This window comes from Manis pentadactyla, chromosome 11, assembly GCF_030020395.1.
Source record: "Manis pentadactyla isolate mManPen7 chromosome 11, mManPen7.hap1, whole genome shotgun sequence".
Taxonomy (NCBI): Eukaryota; Metazoa; Chordata; class Mammalia; order Pholidota; family Manidae; genus Manis; species Manis pentadactyla.
The window spans coordinates 39,104,853-39,125,883 of record NC_080029.1 but is presented as its reverse complement, the minus strand read 5'-3'; the positions used below and the strand labels follow the sequence as shown (position 1 = coordinate 39,125,883).

The following is a 21,031-nucleotide window of genomic DNA, read 5'->3' as shown; positions in this document are numbered from 1 at the left end:
TGTTGATTTACCACTGAAGATGGTGCTTAGTTCTCTTTAATATATTCTCACCTCCACACCAAACATTGTGTATTCCTCAGCCCCCACCCTCCCAGTGTAATTGTTGTTATTTATATCAATAGTCAGCATTTACAAAACATTGTTGGCAATAGGGCCATGTAATATACTATGATACTTCCTTAATTTACATTTATTGTTTTCCCTAGACAGTTAATGATTTTTTTTTGCCTTATTATTTTTTTCTATGTACTTATCACTGATTTATCCAGACTCTTCATCAGTTGTATAAATCTCTTGGTTTATCCAAACACATTAGGCATAGTATCATTTTCATCTTTTTAAAGACATCCTTTCCAGACCTCAGACCTGCTTTCCTCAGGACAGTTTGCTCTCTCTGCCTGCTGCACTCTATCCTAGCTGCTGCTGTCTTCCAGGAATATGTTGCTTTTCCTCTTAATTTTTTCCTTGTCTTTTCTCATTCCTTTTCCTGTCACTCCCCTTTTTGTCCTTGGTGGTAAACATTTCTGATACCTTTAATAATTTTCATGTTTGTATCTTCTATTTTCTTGGTTTTTAATGATCTGTAACAGTTCACAACTGTTTCTAGATGGACACTTTTTGAGAGTTAGTTATGGCATATGCTGTGGTAGCCAAAAAGATGATGGTGCCGTGTTTTGGATTACATTTTCAGGCTTAAGTGAAATTAAATGGAAATCTTAGTTACTTTATCACTCTCAGCACTGGCCTAGATACTCTCACATTTGGCACACTGGGTCCATACTAATTAAGAGAGGGTATACCCATATGAAACAACTCCATAGTATCTTATTATTGAGTAGGATTTAGAATAACTTGAATGTATATTAGTAAGTTTCAGCTGCAGTACCAATTTGAAGGAAAAAAAATCATGTATATGTCAAGCTTAAGATTTCTTGTTGGAGCTTTGCTGTAAAGGAATTCTTCTTTTCCACTGAAAACCTTTTATTTATTTGTTTGTTTATTTATTCATTCATTTAATTTATGGTATCATTGATATACACTCTTATGAAGGTTTCACAAGAAAAACAATGTGGTTACTACATTCACCCATATTATTAAGTCTCCTCCCATACCCCATTGCAGTCACTGTCCATCAGTGTAGTAAGATGCCACAGTCAACACTTGTCCTATCTGTGCTACACTGTCTTCCCTGTGACCTCCCCACTACACCATGTGTACTAATCATAATACCCCTCAATTCCCTTCTCCCTCCCTCCCCACCCGCTCTCCCCGACCCCTCCTCTTGGTAACTGCTAGTCCCTTCTTGGAATTTGGGAGTCTTTTTAGCTTGATGTAGTCCCATTTGTTCATTTTTGCTTTTGAGTCTGCTACTGCTTTGTTTCTTCAGTTTTGCTTCGTTGTTATACTCCACAAATGAGGGAAATCATTTGGTATTTGTCTTTCTCTGCCTGACTTATTTCACTGAGCATAATACCCTCTAGCTCCATCCATGTTGTTGCAAATGGTAGGATTTGTTTCTTTCTTATGGCTTAATAGTATTCCATTGTGTATATGTACCACCTCTTCTTTATCCATTCATCTGCTGATGGACACTTAGGTTGCTTCTATATCTTGGCTATTGTAAATAGTGCTGCAATAAACATAGGGGTGCATATGTGTTTTTGAATCTGAGAAGTTTTCTTTGGGTAAATTCCTAGCAGTGGAATTCTCGGGTCAAATGGTATTTCTAGTTTTAGTTTTTTGAGGAACCTCCATATTGCTTTCCACAATGGTTGAACTAGTTCACGTTTCCAACAACAGTGTAGGAGGGTTCCCCTTTCCCTGCATCCTTGCCAGCATTATTTGTTCCTAGTCTTTTCAATGTTGGCCATCCTAACTGGTGTGAGGTCATAATTTGCATTTCCCTTGTAATTAGTGATATGGAGCATCTTTTCATGTGCCTGTTGGCCATCTGAATTTCTTCTTTGGAAAATTGTCTGTTCATATCCTCTGCCCATTTTTTAATCAGGTTATTTGCTTTTTGGGTGTTGAGGCATGTGAGTTCTTTGTATATTTTGGATGTTAACTCCTTGTTGTTACAGATATATTCTCCCATACTGTAGGATGCCTTTTTGTTCTGCTCGTGGTGCCTTTGCTGTACAAAAAGCTTTTTAGCTTGATGTAGTCCCATTTGTTCATTTTTGCTTTTGTTTCCCTTGCTCAAGGTGAAGTGTTCAGGAAAAAGTTGCTCATGTTTATATTCAAGAGATTTTTGCCTATGTTTTCTTCTAAGAGTTTTATGGTTTCATGACTTACATTCAGGTCTTTGATCCATTTTGAGTTTACTTTTGTGTATGGGGTTAGAAAATAATCCAGCTTAATTCTCTTGCATGTAGCTGTTCAGTTTTGTAAAGGCATTCTTAATACCAATTAAACATCTATATAGTTAAAATAAATGTTATCAGTTAAGTATTATTTTTTTAGGCCTGACAGACTATTAATTTTATGTCTTTAGAGTTCACTGCACCCAAGAGGAAAAGAAAATGCAGAATAAAGAGCCTGGTGTAGAGCTTTCATTTTGAGCTTTCTGACAGAAGAAAAGATTTACATGTTGTGTGCTGAAAAGGAAGACTGCCTGTGTTAAAAATAATTCATCTAGGCAACTGTAGGTTATTTCTTTGAAATAGCAATACTTTAACATAGTTCTAGAATAAAAGTACAAACAATGAGAGTAAGAATATACTCCAAAATTTAATTGTAACATTTTCTTTTAGGAAATCCACATAAATGGAGATAAAATTTGATTTAGAATGTAATAGAAATAATACTATTTTCAGATTATTACTATTTCCTAAAAGGTTTTGTTATACTATTACTGCAGTTCTGATATTAATTATTCTATTTAAAATATTTTTTCTTGAAATATTAATGCTTATTACATGTAAATGACAAATCATTTTTTATCTACAGTCTGGTGATAGATATTGTGTGGTTAAGTGCAATGACGTTTTTGCCTTGTTTGCTTTACCTTTTAATATATGAAACTTACATGGTTAGTAACTTATGTGATTAGTAACTTAGGAAGCTCAGTTTCTACTTACACCATGAATTAAATACTCTTTGGTGCTTGTTTTAAAGCTCCCTTTGGTCTAACATTTATGTATGTATACATGTATGTATATAGGTACAGCAATGCATGTGTCCACATATACATACATCTTTCATGATTAGTCAATACATTAAGTACACTTAAATATTGAAGTCCTGCTGTGTCACCTTTTCTGCACAGGTTCATTTCAGTTTTCACTATTTCAAACAGTGCTGTGATGTGACCTTTGTGCATATTGTTTAGCTCACTTAGGTTGATTAAATTGTATAAATTTACACATGAATAGGTTTGTCAAATAGTATGTTCATGTGAAATTTTGTTAATCATTGTCAAATTGGACTCCAATAGATCACCAGTCTACATTCCTATTAACAGTTTTTGTGAGGGACTCTATACCTCCATTATACTGGTTATCAGTCTTTGTAACTGTTGTCAATTGAATACCACCTGAATCTTAGCAGAAAATGTAGGTAGATGAAAGTAACAGAGTTGTACTCAGCAGATGTGAGTTGCTATGTCGTTGTATTTGACAGTTGCAGTGCTTTAGCTGAATAGAAAGTTTTTTGTGAATATATTATGAATATAAGGTGGGAATCACTTGATAGAGTTGTTTTAAACGTGAAGATGAAGCTTATTGAATAAAGTTCAAATAGAAATGTTTGTGTTTATAGTGGATTTTCAGAATTAAAATGTATTGAAATACTAGCTCCTTATTAAATTAAGCCATTTGTATTGTCAACTTGATTATAACAAATAGCTGCATCAAGTCGTAAATACATGATTGTAATGTTAAATGTTTACCAAGTTAATGTTTTGTGATGAAAGAGGGAATGTGCAGTGTTCATAACCACAATGTGTATTTTGAAACCATACCACTTTACTTTCAGAAATTTTAATATAGAAAGTAATGTTCAGAGTTGAAAATTGGAATTATAGTAGTTTTAATGTTATATACCATGTTTATATGAAGTCTGAATAAACAAACCATGAATAAGAGAAGTGGAACATAAAAAGGAGGTGATTAGGGGAATATTTTTCACTTTAAAATGAAGTGAAAATATTTTATAATTTATAATTTTATAATTACATATTTTTATATATAACTTATTTCTTACAATAAAATTACCCTGGAAATGTGCAGCTTTCTGTGAGAAATCATAATGTCTTCATTTTCTTTGATGGTACTATTTGGGGTTTATGTTGTTGTAAGCACACCTTAGATCCCATCTGGGTTTTATAATGTCTCAATGCCTCAGAGATTTTCTTAACTGTGAGTGGATATATTCAAAGTGGAGAAACATTCCCAATTTCTTCAACACCCAATTAAATTGCTTATTCCCTGATACAGATACAATTGTACCATCTGCAAGGTATTTTCTACTAACAAGAGAGATAAGGAAGGAACTTTTAGGCAAAGACTTTGTCTTCTATAGGAATTTCCAGTGCAGTGATATAATAGGGAAATGCATTAAAAACCCATTTATGTAAATGTTTTGAATACTTGTAATATTCTGACCTAGAAACTAGAAAGTCAAAATTTTGTATCCTAGTTCTGCCATTATGTATCCCAAAAAATTCATTTCTTTTTGTTTAAATCCTTTTCTCAGCTGTCAATGCAAGATAATACAGAACTATTTTACTAACTTGCGAAAAAATATTAAGAACTGCATGGTGCTTTGAAAATGTGAGGCTATGAATGCTAAACTTCGAAGTAATTATGGCTGGAAAGTGTAAGCTTTTATAAAGTACTTGGATGCCAAGAAATCCAGAGTGATTAGTGCTTAATGTGGTGATTTGTGAAGTGATTGTAAGTCATAATAATTGAAAGCTGATGTGTTTACACAGATCTTCAGATTGATATGAGATAGCGCTCTCCTGGCTCAACTGACGATTTAAGGAGTATGTATGGTTTGTTTCCTTTTTCTACTTGAATTAGCTATACAATATATATCCTCTTCCTAATGGCCTATTTTGGTTATGTCAAAAAAGATTTCATCTGTATTTAAAGAGAGAAAATATATTTAATTGAGGTATCTTTAAAAATGAAAAAAAATGAACTTTATGTAATAGGGGGAGTCTAGTAACCATAATGTTGTTCAAGTAATTATACATTAACGATGTAAAAAAAAAAAAGTTTTTTATTTAAAAAAAAAAGAACTTTATGAGCTGAAAATTACTTTAGCTTTGATGTCAAGAGCCTAGGAAAATAGAGTTATTTTTACCCTGATTCCTGAATTAAATTACATATTGAAGAATGCTTGCTTTTTTAATGGCATTAAGAGGATTTCATGGGTGCTTAACTATTCACATTTTCATTTAACTTTTGAACAACTATGTAGTTATTTTCACTGAACATTTAAAAAATTCTCTTTATTAAAGTAAATGCGAAAGCAAAGCTTCAGGCTGTATAACCCCTTTTTGTGTTTTGTTTTGTTTTATGCCTGAAGTATTTGTCTTAATGTGCTGTATACTGCAGGTCTGGATTTTTTTTAAAAGGTATGTTTGAATGGGCTTCTTTAGATTGCAAGGAACAAAGGCCCATTCACATTATCTTAAATGGTGGAGGTTTATTTTAAGAATACAGAGGACAGTAAAGTGGCCATCTCATTAGAAGCACAGTTTCTTAAAGTTGAAAAAAATGGCTCTTTGCCATGTAGTGAGTACAACAGCTCCAGTGGCCAGGTTGTGTGCTCATCTTTGAAATGGATATCCATTGCTACATAGTCACAATATGCATGTGTTTCCATCTTTTCTCTGCACATTTCCCCCTCTCCTGCTTTAACTGTCTCCTAAAGAGGGTCTGATGGACTCTACTAGTTATAATCCAAAAGAGAGCCACCTGAATGAGCAGAGATTATTCTACTGGGTCATTCTGGCCTCCTTTCTGTCCAACCAAAAGATAGCTGCCCTTAACTAGAACGTAGATCCTTGGTACAATCAACTTTGGCCAGTGTAGCAGGATTGTAAGCCATAGTTTACAGCAAATTAAGTGGAAGGACCCAACTCTGGCAGCTTTCCTTCGAAGAGTCTGTGAGCAGGACTGGCCTTCAGAATCTTAAGGATTTATCAGTCCATTCATAATTTGATTGAAATGATAATAATGTTATACATTATTGTCAACATTGCAAAGTTGTAATCAAGCAGTGGCAAAAATGTTCACTTGACAAAGAGCAGCATTGCACAGTGGTTAAGAGGAATTGCTCAGGGGTCAGATTTGCTTGGGATTAGGTTGCCTGGATTCATCTGGGAATATAATGTGCACCTGTGACTTAAAAGTTTACCTGTAGTAAATAGGGATATATGCCCTTCACTTAATATAATTCCATTTAAAGCCCCTTCTATCTTTTGTGATATTGTTACATATTTTACTTCTATGTTATAAACCTCATTATATATTTTTATTCCTGTTTTAAACAAAAAAGAAAATAAAAAATGTATTACATTTGCCCACATTTGAATCTTTTTATGGTGCTCTTCTTTCTTTCATGTAAGTCTATGCTTACATTTGGGATAATTTTCCCTCAGTCTGAAGAGCTTTTAATACTAATTTGTGGCTCAGTTGTGTCAGAGAAAAATTCTATCAGCTATTGTTTGTCTGAAAAGGTTTTTATTTCATCGTCATTTTGAAGGATGTATTTGCTGGATTTAGAATTCTAGGTTGACAGCTTTTGTTCAGCACTTTAAAGATTGTTCCATTGTCTTCAGCCTTCATTGTTTCTGGTGAGTTTTCATTCTTACTGTTGTTCCCTTGTATATGATGTACCTTTTTTCTTGCTGCTTTTAAGATTTTTTCTTTATTTTTTAGTTTTTAGCTGTTTGATATTATGTGCCTATTATGGTTTGTTTTCTCAGCATATTGTATGTGTTTTTCTGCACGTTTCTCTTTCTAGGACTCCAATTACATGTGTGTTGACTTCTTGATACTGTCCCACAGGTCACTGTGGCTTTTTTCCCCCAATAATTTTTCTCTCCAGGCTGAAGAGTAGATGATTCCTTTTAACTTGTTTTCAAGTTCACAAGTCCTTTCGTCTCATATGTTCAATCTGCTGTTAATCTCAACCAATAACTTTAAAATTTTTTGTTGAATTTTTCAATTTTAGGGATATTCCCTTGGTTCTTTTATATAGTTTTCATATCTCCTCTGAAATTCTCCATTTCTTTACTATCTGTCTTTAATATCTGTCTTTTTTATTACAGATAATTTAGTATACTTAATCTAGTTATTTTGAAGTTTTTGCTAGTTCCAACATTGGCATCATCAGTGCATGTGTTTCTATTGTCTGATTTTTTTCTGTTGGCTGGGTAACATTTTCCTACTTCTTTCTCTTCTAGTAATTTTTTATTAATGTGATGATACATGTTAGAGATTCTGGATTCTATTATCTACCTCTAAAGGGTTGACTCTGTTCTAGAAAGCAGTTAAATTACTGACATCTTGAACTTGTAAAGGTTTGGTTGTAGACTTTGTTAGGGTAGACCTAATTGTCTTTTGTCTTTAGCTTTAGGCCTAATATCTTAATCCTGGCATGTGACTTACTTCTAAGGTGCAGCCCTTCTGAAATTTTCACAGAAAGCCTAAAGTGCCACATCACTCTATCCTGGTGGGGCTTGAACTTTGAACTGAGGAGACCCCTGAGTGAGCAGCTGCTGAAACATCCGCTCACCATTTTCAGCTCTCCGGTGGTTTATTTGCCCTTGAATCATTGGAGTTCTTGCTCTGCTTGCAGCCTAAGATCTGAGGCCACAGATCTTAGCCTTGCATTTTAGTGTTGCCCTCTCTATAATTGTTCCTCAAGGATTTCCTGTTTTGACACCTAAGCACCGTGATAGCCCAAACTCCATCTCTGACTGCTTAGGTATGACTAAGGCTTTCTGCCTGAATTCTGCCTTTCCTGTTCTATGGACAGGAATGTGCACTCAGAGTGAAGTTGTACAAATATGGATCTCTCCATCTTTCAAGGGTTGCATCCCTTACAGATTTTTATCACAGAGAGGAATGAGAGGATAGCCTCCTATTTACCCAGAAGTTACTGAACCTTCACCAGTGGATTTGTGCCCAGTGTGTCTCCTAGGTACCAAGATTCTACTTAGTATTCTTTAGGAGTTTATTAAGTCATTTAGGTCACCCAAGTGATATGTGACCTAAAGTGTCATACTGAGGCAGGTGTTCGTGGGATGCAGGCAGATAGAGCTCAAGGCCCTGGTAAGGTGCAATCAGGAGGGAACTAGGGTCAAGGCTTCACAGTAAACAAACGCCCCCTGGAAAATTCAGCCTGAGAAACAAGTGAGTCTTCTGACCCCAGTCTGACGCTAGCAACAGCCTTAGCCAATCATGTGAATTTCTCCCTTTTTGTGCTCATGAACCTCTAGACACTGCAGCTCTAACAGCATCCACCCTTGGAACCCCTCCCAGTCAGCGGGATCCTTTTTCCTTGCCCTCTTTCATTCGTTAAAAGCTTTGCTGGTTGCTCTGTACTCATGTGTGTCAGCTTCATTCTTGTCATCCTCAAGACACGATCCCAGGGATGAATAGTAGCAACTCCACAGGTAACAATACTAACCTAATGGCTTCAAAGAAGTTGGTGTACTTCTAAAATATTAAAAATCCTGATTTTTCAAAGAAGTTAATTTTCCCAAAATGCTAAGCACTACAGAATACTCAGATTATGTTACTAATTTGCTTTTGGTTGCAAGCTAAGAAGCCTGATCATCTGATCATCAGGCTTATTACAGATTATGCTTTGAGGATAATATTTTTATATGCACCAGTCTTCCTACAAAGACTTGGGAAGAGACTTTATTTTTAAGATAAATAAGATAAATAGGAGTCTTATTTTTAAGATAAATAAAAACGAAAACACAAAGTCTTCATATAATTACATTATCCATAGGCTGTTTCAAATACTTTACTACCACAGTACTTAATTAATTGGGCTATATGTTAACTTCAGCTAACTATTTTTAGAAAAGTCAGCACTAGGACTACATCAAACTAAAAAGCTTCTGTACAGCACAGAACATTTATACTCCACAATACAGCACACATACAGCACACGGCATGCCATCAGCAGAACAAAAAGGCATCCTACAGTATGGGGGAATATATTCATTAATGATTCATCTGATAAGAGGTTAACATCCAAAATATATAAAGGACTCATATGCCTCAACACCCAAAAAATAAATAACCTGATTAAAAAATGGACAGAGGACCTGAAAAGACATTTCTTCAAAGAAGAAATATGGATGGCCAACAGGCACATGAAAAGATGCTCCACACTGCTAATCATCAGGGAAATGCAAATTAAAACTGCAATGAGATATCACCTCACACCAGGTAAAATGGCGGCCATCCAAAAGACAAGAAACAAATGCTGGTGAAGATGTGGAGAAAAGGGAACCCTCCTACAGTGTTGACCGGATTGTAAATTGGTTAAACCACTTAGAAAGCAATATGGAGGTTCCTCAAACTAAAACTAGAAATACCATTTGACCCAGGAATTCCACTCCTAGGAATTTACCAGAAGAAAACCAGATCCCTGATTTGAAAAGACATATGCACCCCTGTGTTTATCGCAGCACTATTTACAATGGCCAAGATATGGAAGCAACCTAAGTATCCACCAATAGATGAATGGATAAAGAAGATGTGGTATATATATACACACACACACACACACACACACACACACACAATGGGGTATTATTTAGCCATAAAAAGAAAAGAAATCTGCCATTTGTAACAACATGGGTGGATCTAGAGGGTTTTATGCTCAGTGAAATAAAGCAGGGAAAGACAACTACTGAATGATTTCACTCATTTGTGGAGTATAAAAACAAAGCAAAACAGAAGGAACAAAAGAAGCAGGAGACTCATGGACAGTAAGAAGGGACTAGTGGTTACCAAAGGGGAGAGGTTGGGGAGGGAGAAGGGGACTAAGGAGCACTATAATTAGCACTCACAATATACGTAGGTCATAGAAAAGGCAGTACAGCATGGAGAAGACAAGTAATGACATAACATCTTAACTGTGTTGATAGAGTGACCGCAACAGAGGGGGTGAGGGTTTGATAATTTGGGTGAACCACTGTGATGTGCATGTGAAACCATCATAAGATTGTATATCAATGATACTTCAATTTAAAAAGAAATTAATAAGCACCCACAAGATGTGTTGAACTTCTTAGTGTATAATTTAAATGAAATGAATTTTTCTGAAGTCTCACAAATTGTTAACTCTTCTGCCTTTGTTAAATGTTTTAATGGTTGATTTATTTCTTAGTTTCTTGGAGCATAATTGGTAGATTGCCCCTCTTGCTAACTTCACACATCATGTTATTACACTTGATTAGCTGAAGTTATTCTCTCTGTAAACTTCAACTAGTTGCCTATAAATTTTTCCAGGCACAAATTCTTACTATTGCACTTAAAAATGAAATACCCTGTCCTTTATTTAGAGACTAAATGTCTGGAAAGTCATTCTGTTTACAATTAAAGATTAATCAACAATTCGAAAGATACAGCTTATTTTCTTTACTGTTACTACTGACACCTAACAAATACTAATTACAAACAAAATTACCCACATACATATTGGTCCAGTAAATAACTATTAGCCTTCTTTCTGAAAATCCCTTATATTTATAAATGCAGTTCGTTTACAAAACTACACTCCACAGACTTAGGGGCTATATCTCCTTATAATGGTTCTGGGTCTCTGTAACTGGTACTCATTGCTTCAGAGAAGGAAATGAAAAATGTAGAAGTGGGGGGAAAATGTTATGTGATCATAATTAGGTCTGTACAGTCAGAAATCTCTGTCTTTTGGTGGATTTACATACTTTTTCTGATACCAACTTTGATAAAATGAGGAGAGTACCTCTGGCAATTTATACAGTCTGGTTGACTGCATGAAATAAAACAAGGCAGGTGTGGGCTTCCAGATAGCCCTCTCTAGGCTGAAATTTGTGGCACCAAGAGGAGCTAAGTCCAAGCCAGGCCATGGTTCTATCCATTCAGTTTTTAATTTCTACTTGTTTTTTTCATTTTTCAGATTTTTTTATATCTGCCTAGATACTTTTGATACTCTTGTTCTTTGATCAATTTTTTAAGTTCACCTTTTATTAAATATTTCAAGCAATTATTTTACATTCTATCTGATAATTTCAGTATCTGTAGTTCAACAACTCAATAATTTGTAGTTTCTGCTTCGTCTCACTCATGGTGGTTTTTATTTGACACTGATATTTTCTTGAATCTCACATGTGGGAATTCCACAGGTCTACTTTGGGATGCTTTCCTTCAAAGAGAACATGTTTGCTACTGCTATGATCCAGGAACACTACCGTTCTGGATCCTCTAAAGTCTTTGGTGGTTCATGTTAGGCTCCAAGTTTGCTCTCTTGATGGCAGGACTTCCATGTCAACTCTGTTTCACTTGTCTCTATTCTACTTCCTTAGGACTTATAGCCTCCTGCTCTAGTTTCAGTTCATTGTTTTCTTTTTACCCTTGCAATTTTCCTTACTTTCTAGTGAGTACAGGGATTCATTAAAATGATTTTGTAGTGATTTATCCAGGAAGAATGAGAATGCCTTTTGAAAATAATCTGATTTGTCATATTGCCAGAAATGGAAATCCCAGGAGGTATTAATTTATCATCATTTTACAGAAGAGGGTACAAAGGCACAAACATGGTAAGTAACTTGCCCAAGATCTCAAGAGCTCACGAGGGATGAAGCCGTTACTGCACCCATGTCCTCTGGCTGTGGAGCCTACACTTTAACCCCCACATGAGTCTGAATCTCAGGAGAGTGCATGAGTATTGCAAAGACTTGGCCGCTGAGACCATGGCAGATGATAGGATACCAAGGCAGTGAGTCGGATGAGACAATGAACTGAGGATGCAGCATCAAATCCAAGTGCAATCTGCAGAGGAGAGGGGCCTTGGGAAAGAACTACTGATAATGATGTGAAATGTAGGAGGAAATTTAGGAAAATGAAGTGTTGCAGAAGCCAAGGGAATAGAATCTCAAGTGATAAGTAGTGTCATATGCAGCAGTATATTATAAAGACTGAGAATTACCTTTTGGGTTTGGCAATTAGGAGGTCACTGCTTTTATTGAGGGTGCTATATAGATTGAATGTCATGTCCCCTCCAAATTCATGTATCGAAACCTGATCCTCAGTGTGATGGTGCAGGAGGTGGGGCCTTTGGGAGGTGATTAGATCATGAATGTGGAGTCCTTATGAATGGAATTAGTGCCAGTATAAAAGAGACCCCAGAGGGCTCTGTTGCCCCTCCCACCTGTGAGAATGCAGCCAAAAAATGACCCTCTCTGAACTGGAAAGCAGAGTCTCAACAGACACCAAGTGCCTGGTGCCTTGATCTTAGATTTTACAGTCTCCAGAACTGTAAGAAATAAATGTTTGTTTAAGCCACTCAGTTTATGGTATTTTTGTTACAACAGCCCAAATGGATTAAGACGGAGGGCAAATTTTAGAGGTGGGTTGCAGATTAAGTTGGAAGTGATGCAGGGCGGATGGAAAGTGGAATTTTCTATGCTGAAGTTTGCCTGGGAACGGACAGAATGGCTCAGTGAGGGGAGCACAAGGTTGAGAGGTCAAGATGTTTAAAGGGTTAGAAAATAAAACTAAGGAGAATGATAGAAGAAATGATTTACTAAACCCATAAATTGTATTCTAACTTGAAATATATTAATATTGCAGATCAGTGCTTTAAAATTTACATTTCACTTATAGTTACCCAGCTCTGTTCTCTTGTGTCAAATAGAAAAAACAAACTAACAGGTAAAGTGAAATGTTTTATTTCTTGGTAGCCGTAAACCTTCCTTGTCCAACAGTTTACTCCTTAAATAAAACACAGCTTTGAAAAAATCATATCTTATTATTTCAGCTAAAACAAACAAGCATTTGACAAAGTATTGAAGTTACTTAGCCTGGAGCAAAAAAGCAGCTATGTGATCCCATAACTCTTGGAGCTTTTTATTACCATATGAGGAATTAATGATTGAGAATTGTGACTAGGTCTCTATGAAGAATAGAAAAAGAATGGACTTTAATTTTTAAATGGATGTCTTTAATTAGATCTAAGTAAGAGCCATTTATTAAAAATGTTAACACTGAATTTGTTTTCTAGTGCTAGAATTCTCAGCATTTAGCACCTTATCAATACTTTCTGTTTCCATTGTTAGATGGAGAAGACTAAAGAAGGAACTCCAGGACTGAAATTCCAGAGCTCCAGGTGGTTTTATTACCCTGCTGTTTCTTGGGTCAGAAGTTCTCCAGTTTTAGGTTATACTGGAAACACCTGGCATGGTCAGTTAACTACAGATCTAGGGTCTCATTTCTACAGCTTCTGATCCAGTAAATGCTGTCTGGGGTCTGAGAATCTTCCTTTTTAACAAGTTCTGCAGGTGGTTCTGGGCCAGGTGGTCTGAGGCCCATAGTTGGTGAATGCAGGCCTAGGCTTACCTTTGGCCAACGTAGAAAACCATTAGGATGCCTTCCTTGGCCCATGCACTCTCCCTCCTCCAGGCATACTTGACCCCAGGGTGAGTATGTGTTGCTTGAGATTTTTTTAGTACTATTTCTATAACTGTATTACTTTCTGAAATGAGGTGATTGCATACTTTTTAACTTTTTCTTAATGACTGCTGAAAAGTACTTTCAAAAAGCAATGACTTTCAAAAGAAATTAATGCTGTGTTCATAAAGAATTTTGAACAACACAGCAAATGATTTTTGACCTATTTGTCTGGCTTGTGTCCAGATTCTCTTACTTTTTCCTGAGACTGGTTATTTTTCCTTACTTCAAAATTCATACTTTACAGATTCCTTAAACATTTACTTGCATCATGCATGGATCAACTAAGACGCAACCTGCAGTGGAAAACAGGCAACAATAAACGCCATGGTTTTCTGATTTTAAGCCATTGAATCTTCCCAGTGAGTGCTGGAATTTTAAGCATCAAACTGCAGGGCCATGATCCAGGCCTTTTCTTCCACTTACCAGACTAGATTTATACCTGACTAGCTCTGTCTTACTTCTTCTGCCCATTCCTCGTGTGACGTGCAAGGGTTAACTTAGAACATGATGCTATTTATTACCTATTGGCTATTGTTTCTTACCATAATCTATGTCATATTTGAATGTTCTGAAGTATTTGAATTTAAAGGCTTAGGACAGATGAGAGACTGAATGAAAATGAGAAGCAAATTTTCCACAGAACAATAAAACCTCTCTTGTCAGATAAAATGTTCATTAGCTCACAAGCTACATGTGCTAATCACAGTTAAATTAATTTTTTTATTTTCACTTACTCTAACAAAGAAAGCAATAGTTATTTCAACCCAAGATGGTCTCTGTGGTAATGCAGCCTCTCACCTTTCTCTGTGCCCATTTCTGGTTTATGGCCAGAGTTGATAACAACAACAGGATGTGGTCATTGGCCAAGGGTCAGAGAGCCTATATGGTAGTTTCCACACAGTGTGTCTAAGAAGTACTTGTCCTGTATTATTCTGGAAATAGACTCAAGCAACGTGGATGGTGACATTTGAATCTCAATTACGGCAAATAATGAGTCAGAAGGGGCCTGCAATCATCATAAATTACCTTAGCTCAAACACTTGGTAAGCAGTTTCTGGGTCCTGTCCTTTCTCTGTCCCCACCCCCTTTATGTAAATACAGGTCTAGAAGCCAACAATTTGCCAGATCCCTGGGGCCCTCTATATTCTCCAGTACCACCTGACTCTCGTGTGGCTTCACTTTGTCCTCCCACACCCCTGTGGCTGGCTACTGAGGGATCAAGTAACCTAGAATTCCTCCCTGTTTTGGCCTTCAAGTCCCCCTGCTTTTTCCAGTGATTTTGGAGAAAGCTTCCAAATGGCCGCCTTGCCTCCTGTGCACCCACGGTCCTCACTGTGGGCTCGAAGTCCTTCTCTTCTATTCATCCCTTAGATTCCTCTCACCTTCCTAATGGAGGCAGCTTAAAACCTTTGCTAATCTTGCAAGCCCTCAACCTCATCTTTGCTCCCTTCCTCCTTGGCAACTAAGCAAATGTTCTATGTCACAGAGAACCTGGGGACCACACAGCACACCTGAACTCCCTCAATCTCCCTCTTCCAACCACAAAATCCTTTGGCATCATCACTTTTTTTTTTTTTTCTGAAGAACATTATGTTTACTAGGCACCCCACTTCACCAAGTCCCCCCCACAAACCCCATTACAGTCACTGTCCATCAGCATAGTAAGATGCTGTAGAATCACTACTTGTCTTCTCTGTCATCACTTTCTTTTTTATCAACTTAGGTTTCTGAGATTGAACTTGGGCCTTTCTAAGGTGGAACTCTGCCTATACTGGTGATGTCAGCCACTCTTATCTAACACCTCTTTCTGCCTCTCTTTGTAGTTTAGATTTGCTTTTCCAATGCCTCCTTCTTCCCTCTTGTACTGTGCTAGAGAATCCTAGCTTGATACTGACTTACGTATTTTTCATTCCTGAAATTTCATTTCCCACATGGGTCTCCCCTTCTCTAATTAGACCTTGGCATCCACAGCATTATGTTATGTAGAGAACAAAAGGAGCTTAACTCTTGGCTTTTGCCTTTCAGAAGATAAGGTCCACTTTTAAAGTCAATTTTCTGGCCCCTTAGGAGATGGATTTCCTCAGCCATTGAGACTGGAGGGATCATAAAGGAGCAATGAGTTGTGATTCTACTGGGGTGTGAGAAGACAGCGGCAAACACTGATGGTATACCCATCAGCCCTTTCTACCTGTCTTCCTGGCTAGCAGGACCCACCTCCTGTCACAGAAGCTGAGAATCACAGACACTTGCTTTTCCAGCTTCCATTGTGGCTAGAGTAGATGGAGGAGGATTTTGTGGACTTTTTACAAAGATTGTCTTCCCTGATTAAAAAGAGAGGGATGAGAAGGAATACTCTCCCCTAACCTGTGGAGTGTCAGGTGAGGCTATGACATCCTGAGCTGAGCGAGCTGTCTTAGTGTGGTCATGAGCAGAACAGCTGCTGACAGGCTGCGGATGGCAGAGTAGGAAGATGGGAAGTCTGAGTTCTCACTGACATCACTGAGATGCTAAACACACCACGGGACCATCCACCTTTGGATTCCTTGCTACATGAGATAATATGTTCTTACTGTTTAAGCTGCCCCTGTGCAGGTACATGTACTTGCAAACATCCTATACCCACTCCTCCCACTCCTGTTGCCAAGAACTTGGTGGATGATAGAACTTGCAGAGAGGCTGGGGAAATTGAGACCTAAGGGGACCTTTGTCTCATGTCATATTTAAGGTTTGTTGGCAAACCATGCAGAGTTCCCTTTCACCACCACATGGGGGAATGATTAGAAAGGAATGACTGTGTGGCTTGCTAAAAAAGGGCCTGAGAACTCTTTCACAGATAGATTTCCCCATTTCCTCAGAAGAGCAAGGGCAAATAGTCATACTCTCCTGCAGGAGGAATGGGAAAGTCCGGGAGAAAAATTCAGCCCTGGAGTGGCTCTGGGTGTGGATGAGAGGACGGAGCTGTGGATGTGCGCTTGTGGACTGACGGCTGGGGGCCACCCATGACTGAGGAGGTCTGGTGGCCTCCAAAGTCCAGACAGAAGAGAGAGGTCCATCATAGTGTGGACATGGGCCTGAGGGTTACACACATCTCACCATCGCTGATGCTACCCAACCCTGTCCTCCAACTTGGAGGCAACCCCAAGAAAAAGTGGGGAGAGCAAAATAAGTTGCCTAAGAAAAACCTGAACTGACAGAGTTTACCCTGAACTGACTAAAATCAAGTTTCCTGACAACAGAGAGAATGGAGACTTGGGCTGAACAGGTTTTTTTTTTTTTCTTTTTACATACATGAATATGTTGACTGAAATATCTTTCCTGCTAAAAAAATTCTCTATCTGAATAAAACCAAACAGAAACTAGTCTTAGCTCAATCCTGCTCTCCCTGGAAGCTCTCCAGCCCCTTTTGTTCCTTGCCTTTAGAAACTTTTTGTGAGAATTATCTGCATTTGGGGCCTTCAACTCTTTGATATCTCCTTATTCCTCAGCCCCTTCGCATCTGACATCTGGCTCCAGGCTGATAAATCTGTCACTTAACAGGTCGGTCATTCAGAAACCATTTATTGAACTTAACATTTTCCTCTTTCTTAGAAAAGTAACTTCGATGAATGAATAAAGAGCCTTATAAATGTTCTAATGATCCTTCAAATGGGTCCAAACCCAACTCACCATCTTCACCCCCAAACCAGCTTAACCTCTGATTTGTGAGTTTCAAATTGCTTCAAAACTCCAGGGTCATCTTTTCCCCCTTTTCCCTGTGTAATCCATATCAAGTCTTACTGCTTTTGCACCTACCACAGAGGGCTGTTGTGAAAGACCAAAGAGCCAGTTCTCTGTGGGATAGACGTGTGCTTCAGAATCACTTGTGTTAAAAACAGACAAATATGAAAAACAAACAACAAAAAACCAATGCCACCAAGTCCCAGTCCAGATGTACTGGCTCTGGACGTGGAGCCCAGTCAGAGCATCAACGTCCCCCTCATCTGGGCTCTGAGGACTGTTCAGTAAGGACTCCTGTGTTGTTCTCGGTTGTTCTTTGGCCCACACAGTCAAAAGGGAGCTCCTTCAGACCCTGGGGTGTCATCTCAGCGTCTAGCCCACGACTGGGCTAATTCCCACTGGGATCCCCACTGACTGGGTTGAATGTGCATCCCAACGCATCAAATAAGTTGGTTCTGTAAGAAGTAAAAAGCCTGCCAGGAGCTGTAGGACCTATGTTTGAGCCATTTGATTCTTTACATAAGGAACTGGGGGGTCTCATGTACCACTGACCCCTGATATACCAAGAGTCCCTCAAAAATTGGTTTCTGGACTTCAAGAAGATGCATATAACTTTTACAGACCTCGTCAGCTGAGAGCCCTCCTGAACCATGAACTGCTTGTTAGGCACAAAAACGGTCTAGCTCACTCATTCAGATTGATCCCCTTATCCAAGGATCCAGTCCTGGTCAGCTGGTAGGGCTGTGATCTGGCTCGTGGTCATCTGTCAATCAACTGCTCATCCAGTCAGTGTCCAATCAATTAGTTTGCCATTTTATTCAGTCCTCTATTTATTCATGCAGGCCTCCAGCCACATAGCCATCCCCTTCACCCAACCAACATATTTACCGAGAGCCTCCTATGTGCTGGGCGCTATTTTCACATTGGAGAGTTCTGAACCTACCAGGGAGGTGCTGAGCGGGTTTCCGGATCTCGCACCCTAGAGGATTAATGTCTGGCACCTGGCTGAGTGTGGCCTCCCGCTATCAACTCTGTTTTCATGCTTTGCTCCGTCCAGCTGGGACCACCTGTGGTCTCAAGGACCCTTGGGTCCCAAGCCGCAGGTAGGGAGTCAGGCCTGAGGTGGAAACTAGAAAAGGTGAAAGGAAAACAAGAATGCAGTGGGGACTATCGTGGGCAAGGTAGCCTGGAGAGGAGCCCCTGGCGTGGCTGGGGTTGCGTTTTCCAGTTGCTGCATCCATGGTCTCCGGGGAGAGGAGGGCGGGGAGGGGAGGAGGGAGGACAGCGCTGCGAGGAGCGAACGGGTGGGTCGCCGCTGGGCGCCCTTGCTCACTGCTCTGCCCGCGGGGCTCGGCTCTCAGGGCGCGGGGGCTGGAGGCCGCTGCGGGGCGCGGGGCGGCGCGGCGGGGGCGCGCGGCGGGAGGGGCTGTGCGCGGCGCGGGGCCCGAGCGCCGGGGCCTGGCGAGGGTCGCGCGCCCGGCCGGGCTCGGTAAGGGGTACCCCAGCCGCCCGCCGTCGCCCCGTAGCCCCCAGCTGGACCATGGCGACTGGCAGTAAGTGCGCTGGAGCCGGGGAGGGTCGGGTGGGAGGCCGCGGGGCCCAGGGGTGGGAAGTTCTTCCCTTTGCGTCGCCTGCCTTTTGTGCCAGGCTGGCGGGAGCAGCGGCCGGGGTCCCCCGTCGTCCCCAGGGGTCCCTTGCCCCCCTGTCCATCACCCATTGCTGCCCGGCAGGACTCGAGAGACGCAGGTGGTCCTGGCAGCCCGCCCCGGAGCGATGTGGCAGAAAGGCGTGCGCGTGTGCCGGGATGGAGGGGAACTGCGATGCTGCGGGGCAGCGGGGCCTGTCATCGCAGCCTTTTGGGGCAGTGCCCCCAGGCCCAGAGCCAGCCTTTGGGGAGCCCGGTCACCAAGGCACCGCGAGCTTTTGGAGCAGTGAGTTCCAGGTTCGCCTGGAGCTCTGGGTTGGATTTGAGCGCTTGCCTTGGGGTGTTAAGAGTGGCTTGACTGGTCGGTTTTCCGTGCCACGTTCCCAGCGGGCAGCTGGCGGGTGGCCAGAGACTGCATCTGGTCACCGTGGGCAGGGAATGAGATGAGCGCCTGGACGTATCAGGTTAAAACTAGTGAGTGGAAGGAAGGCGCTGGGTTGCCTGCTTTTGGCATCTTGGCACCACTGCTTTCTTTATTGGCACAGTGCTTTTGGACATGGAATCACGTCTATGAAAGCTGCTAAGTTAGGTGTTATTGGAAACTGGATGCCAATTAGTAGAGCCTCAAAGGGTGGTCAAAGTAAAACTACCAGTCTCACCTGCCCCACACCTAACATGTAGGAAGTACTGTGTTCAGCTGGAGTCCACACCACACACCTGGCACATGTTGGGGACTTATTGAATGAATAAGTGAATGAATGGTGTACTGGTTAGAGATCTTCAAACTAAATTCCCCTTGGGCTATTCGTGTTTTTGTTTGGATAACTTAAGTTTACAAGTATTGACAAGGTTGAAAAGGGAGGAATAGTAATAGAGAAAAGATAAGAGACAAGTAGGAAAAAAGCTTGATAGCTTGAGCAGCCCAGTTGATTATAGGAAATGGCGGTACTTAATTATTTCAACTGTTTCATGTTCCCTCAGTAACAAGTATTCCAGATAATTTTGTGTTTCCAGATCATAGTGAAGTATTTTTCTTTTTTCTTCCATTTATGCCATTTGTTTCACTATTAATACTACTTCTTATGAGCCTTTATTGTTGAAACCAATTAGTCTGTTTATAAGAATAGTCTCCCAGAAACAGGCAGGCAATGTTGGAAGTATGCAATTACATTATACCCCAGAAATCTTGGAGCAGTTCTTGGGTGGATGGTGTCTTGCCAATGGGCTTCAGCACCAGGCAAGTTCGCTGTGGATCAATGTGACCAAAGAAATTGACAGCAAAATGTTCTTGGGGTGAAAGGGTTATACCCAACTTTATTTCCTGATGGAAGGTCAATCACTAAAATCCTGTTCACTCAGCGAGTCTGCATGCAGCAGGCTGGTCTCTTGCCTCTGGGCCGCTCTGTCTGACAGCCGTCCTCTGGGCCTCTCTGCACAGTTGTCCAGCACAGCCGTCCTCTGGGCCTCTGTCCTCTGCTCTGCTCTCCTGCAGCCTTGCAGCTGTGCCACCGTGTCGTGCCCAGAGCACTGGACAGAGCTCTTTATAGCAATGTATTGCCCACAGGTGTGCAGTGAGCTAGTCAACCAGGGCCAGGTGAGAATCCTGGCCACAGGAACTTTATTTTATCCACAATGGGTCTTTGGGGGCAATTGTTAGTGAACATTTGGCCTCATAAGGGAAACAACTGGTCCCCATCTGGCTGCTTCTGGTTTGCTGGTTGATCTTGTATCTTTTTCGCCTGGTCCATCCGCTAGCTGATTGCTGGAACCTCAACCAGTGGCCGTTCCTTCTCTTCTATGGAGTGAGCAGCCTCTAGTCTCCTTTTTCTCCATTCTACCTACTCCGTCAGGGGGTTCCACTCTGCACTTAGTCCTAGGGATAGACGAAAAAGAGAGCTGGGAAGGGAAAAATCAAATGCAGATCCTTAGCAGGGGAAGGTTAGGAACCTCTGCCAAAGAGTTACTTCAGCTGTTT

The 21,031-nt window shown here is 40.2% G+C and overlaps 1 protein-coding gene and 1 long non-coding RNA gene across 2 annotated transcripts in view; one reads left to right on the top strand and one right to left on the bottom strand.

The window, feature by feature from the left end:
• Positions 1–4,226, top strand: part of SNAPC1 (small nuclear RNA activating complex polypeptide 1) — a 35,960-nt gene extending 31,734 nt beyond the window's left edge. The window contains exon 10 of the mRNA XM_036919533.2: positions 2,495–4,226. Coding sequence (XP_036775428.2) covers positions 2,495–2,547 — 53 coding nt within the window. The 3' untranslated portion in view covers positions 2,548–4,226. The remainder of the gene's footprint in view (positions 1–2,494) is intronic.
• LOC130679496 (uncharacterized) overlaps positions 1–21,031 on the bottom strand; it is a 257,600-nt gene that overhangs the window by 208,316 nt on the left and 28,253 nt on the right. The window lies entirely within an intron of this gene.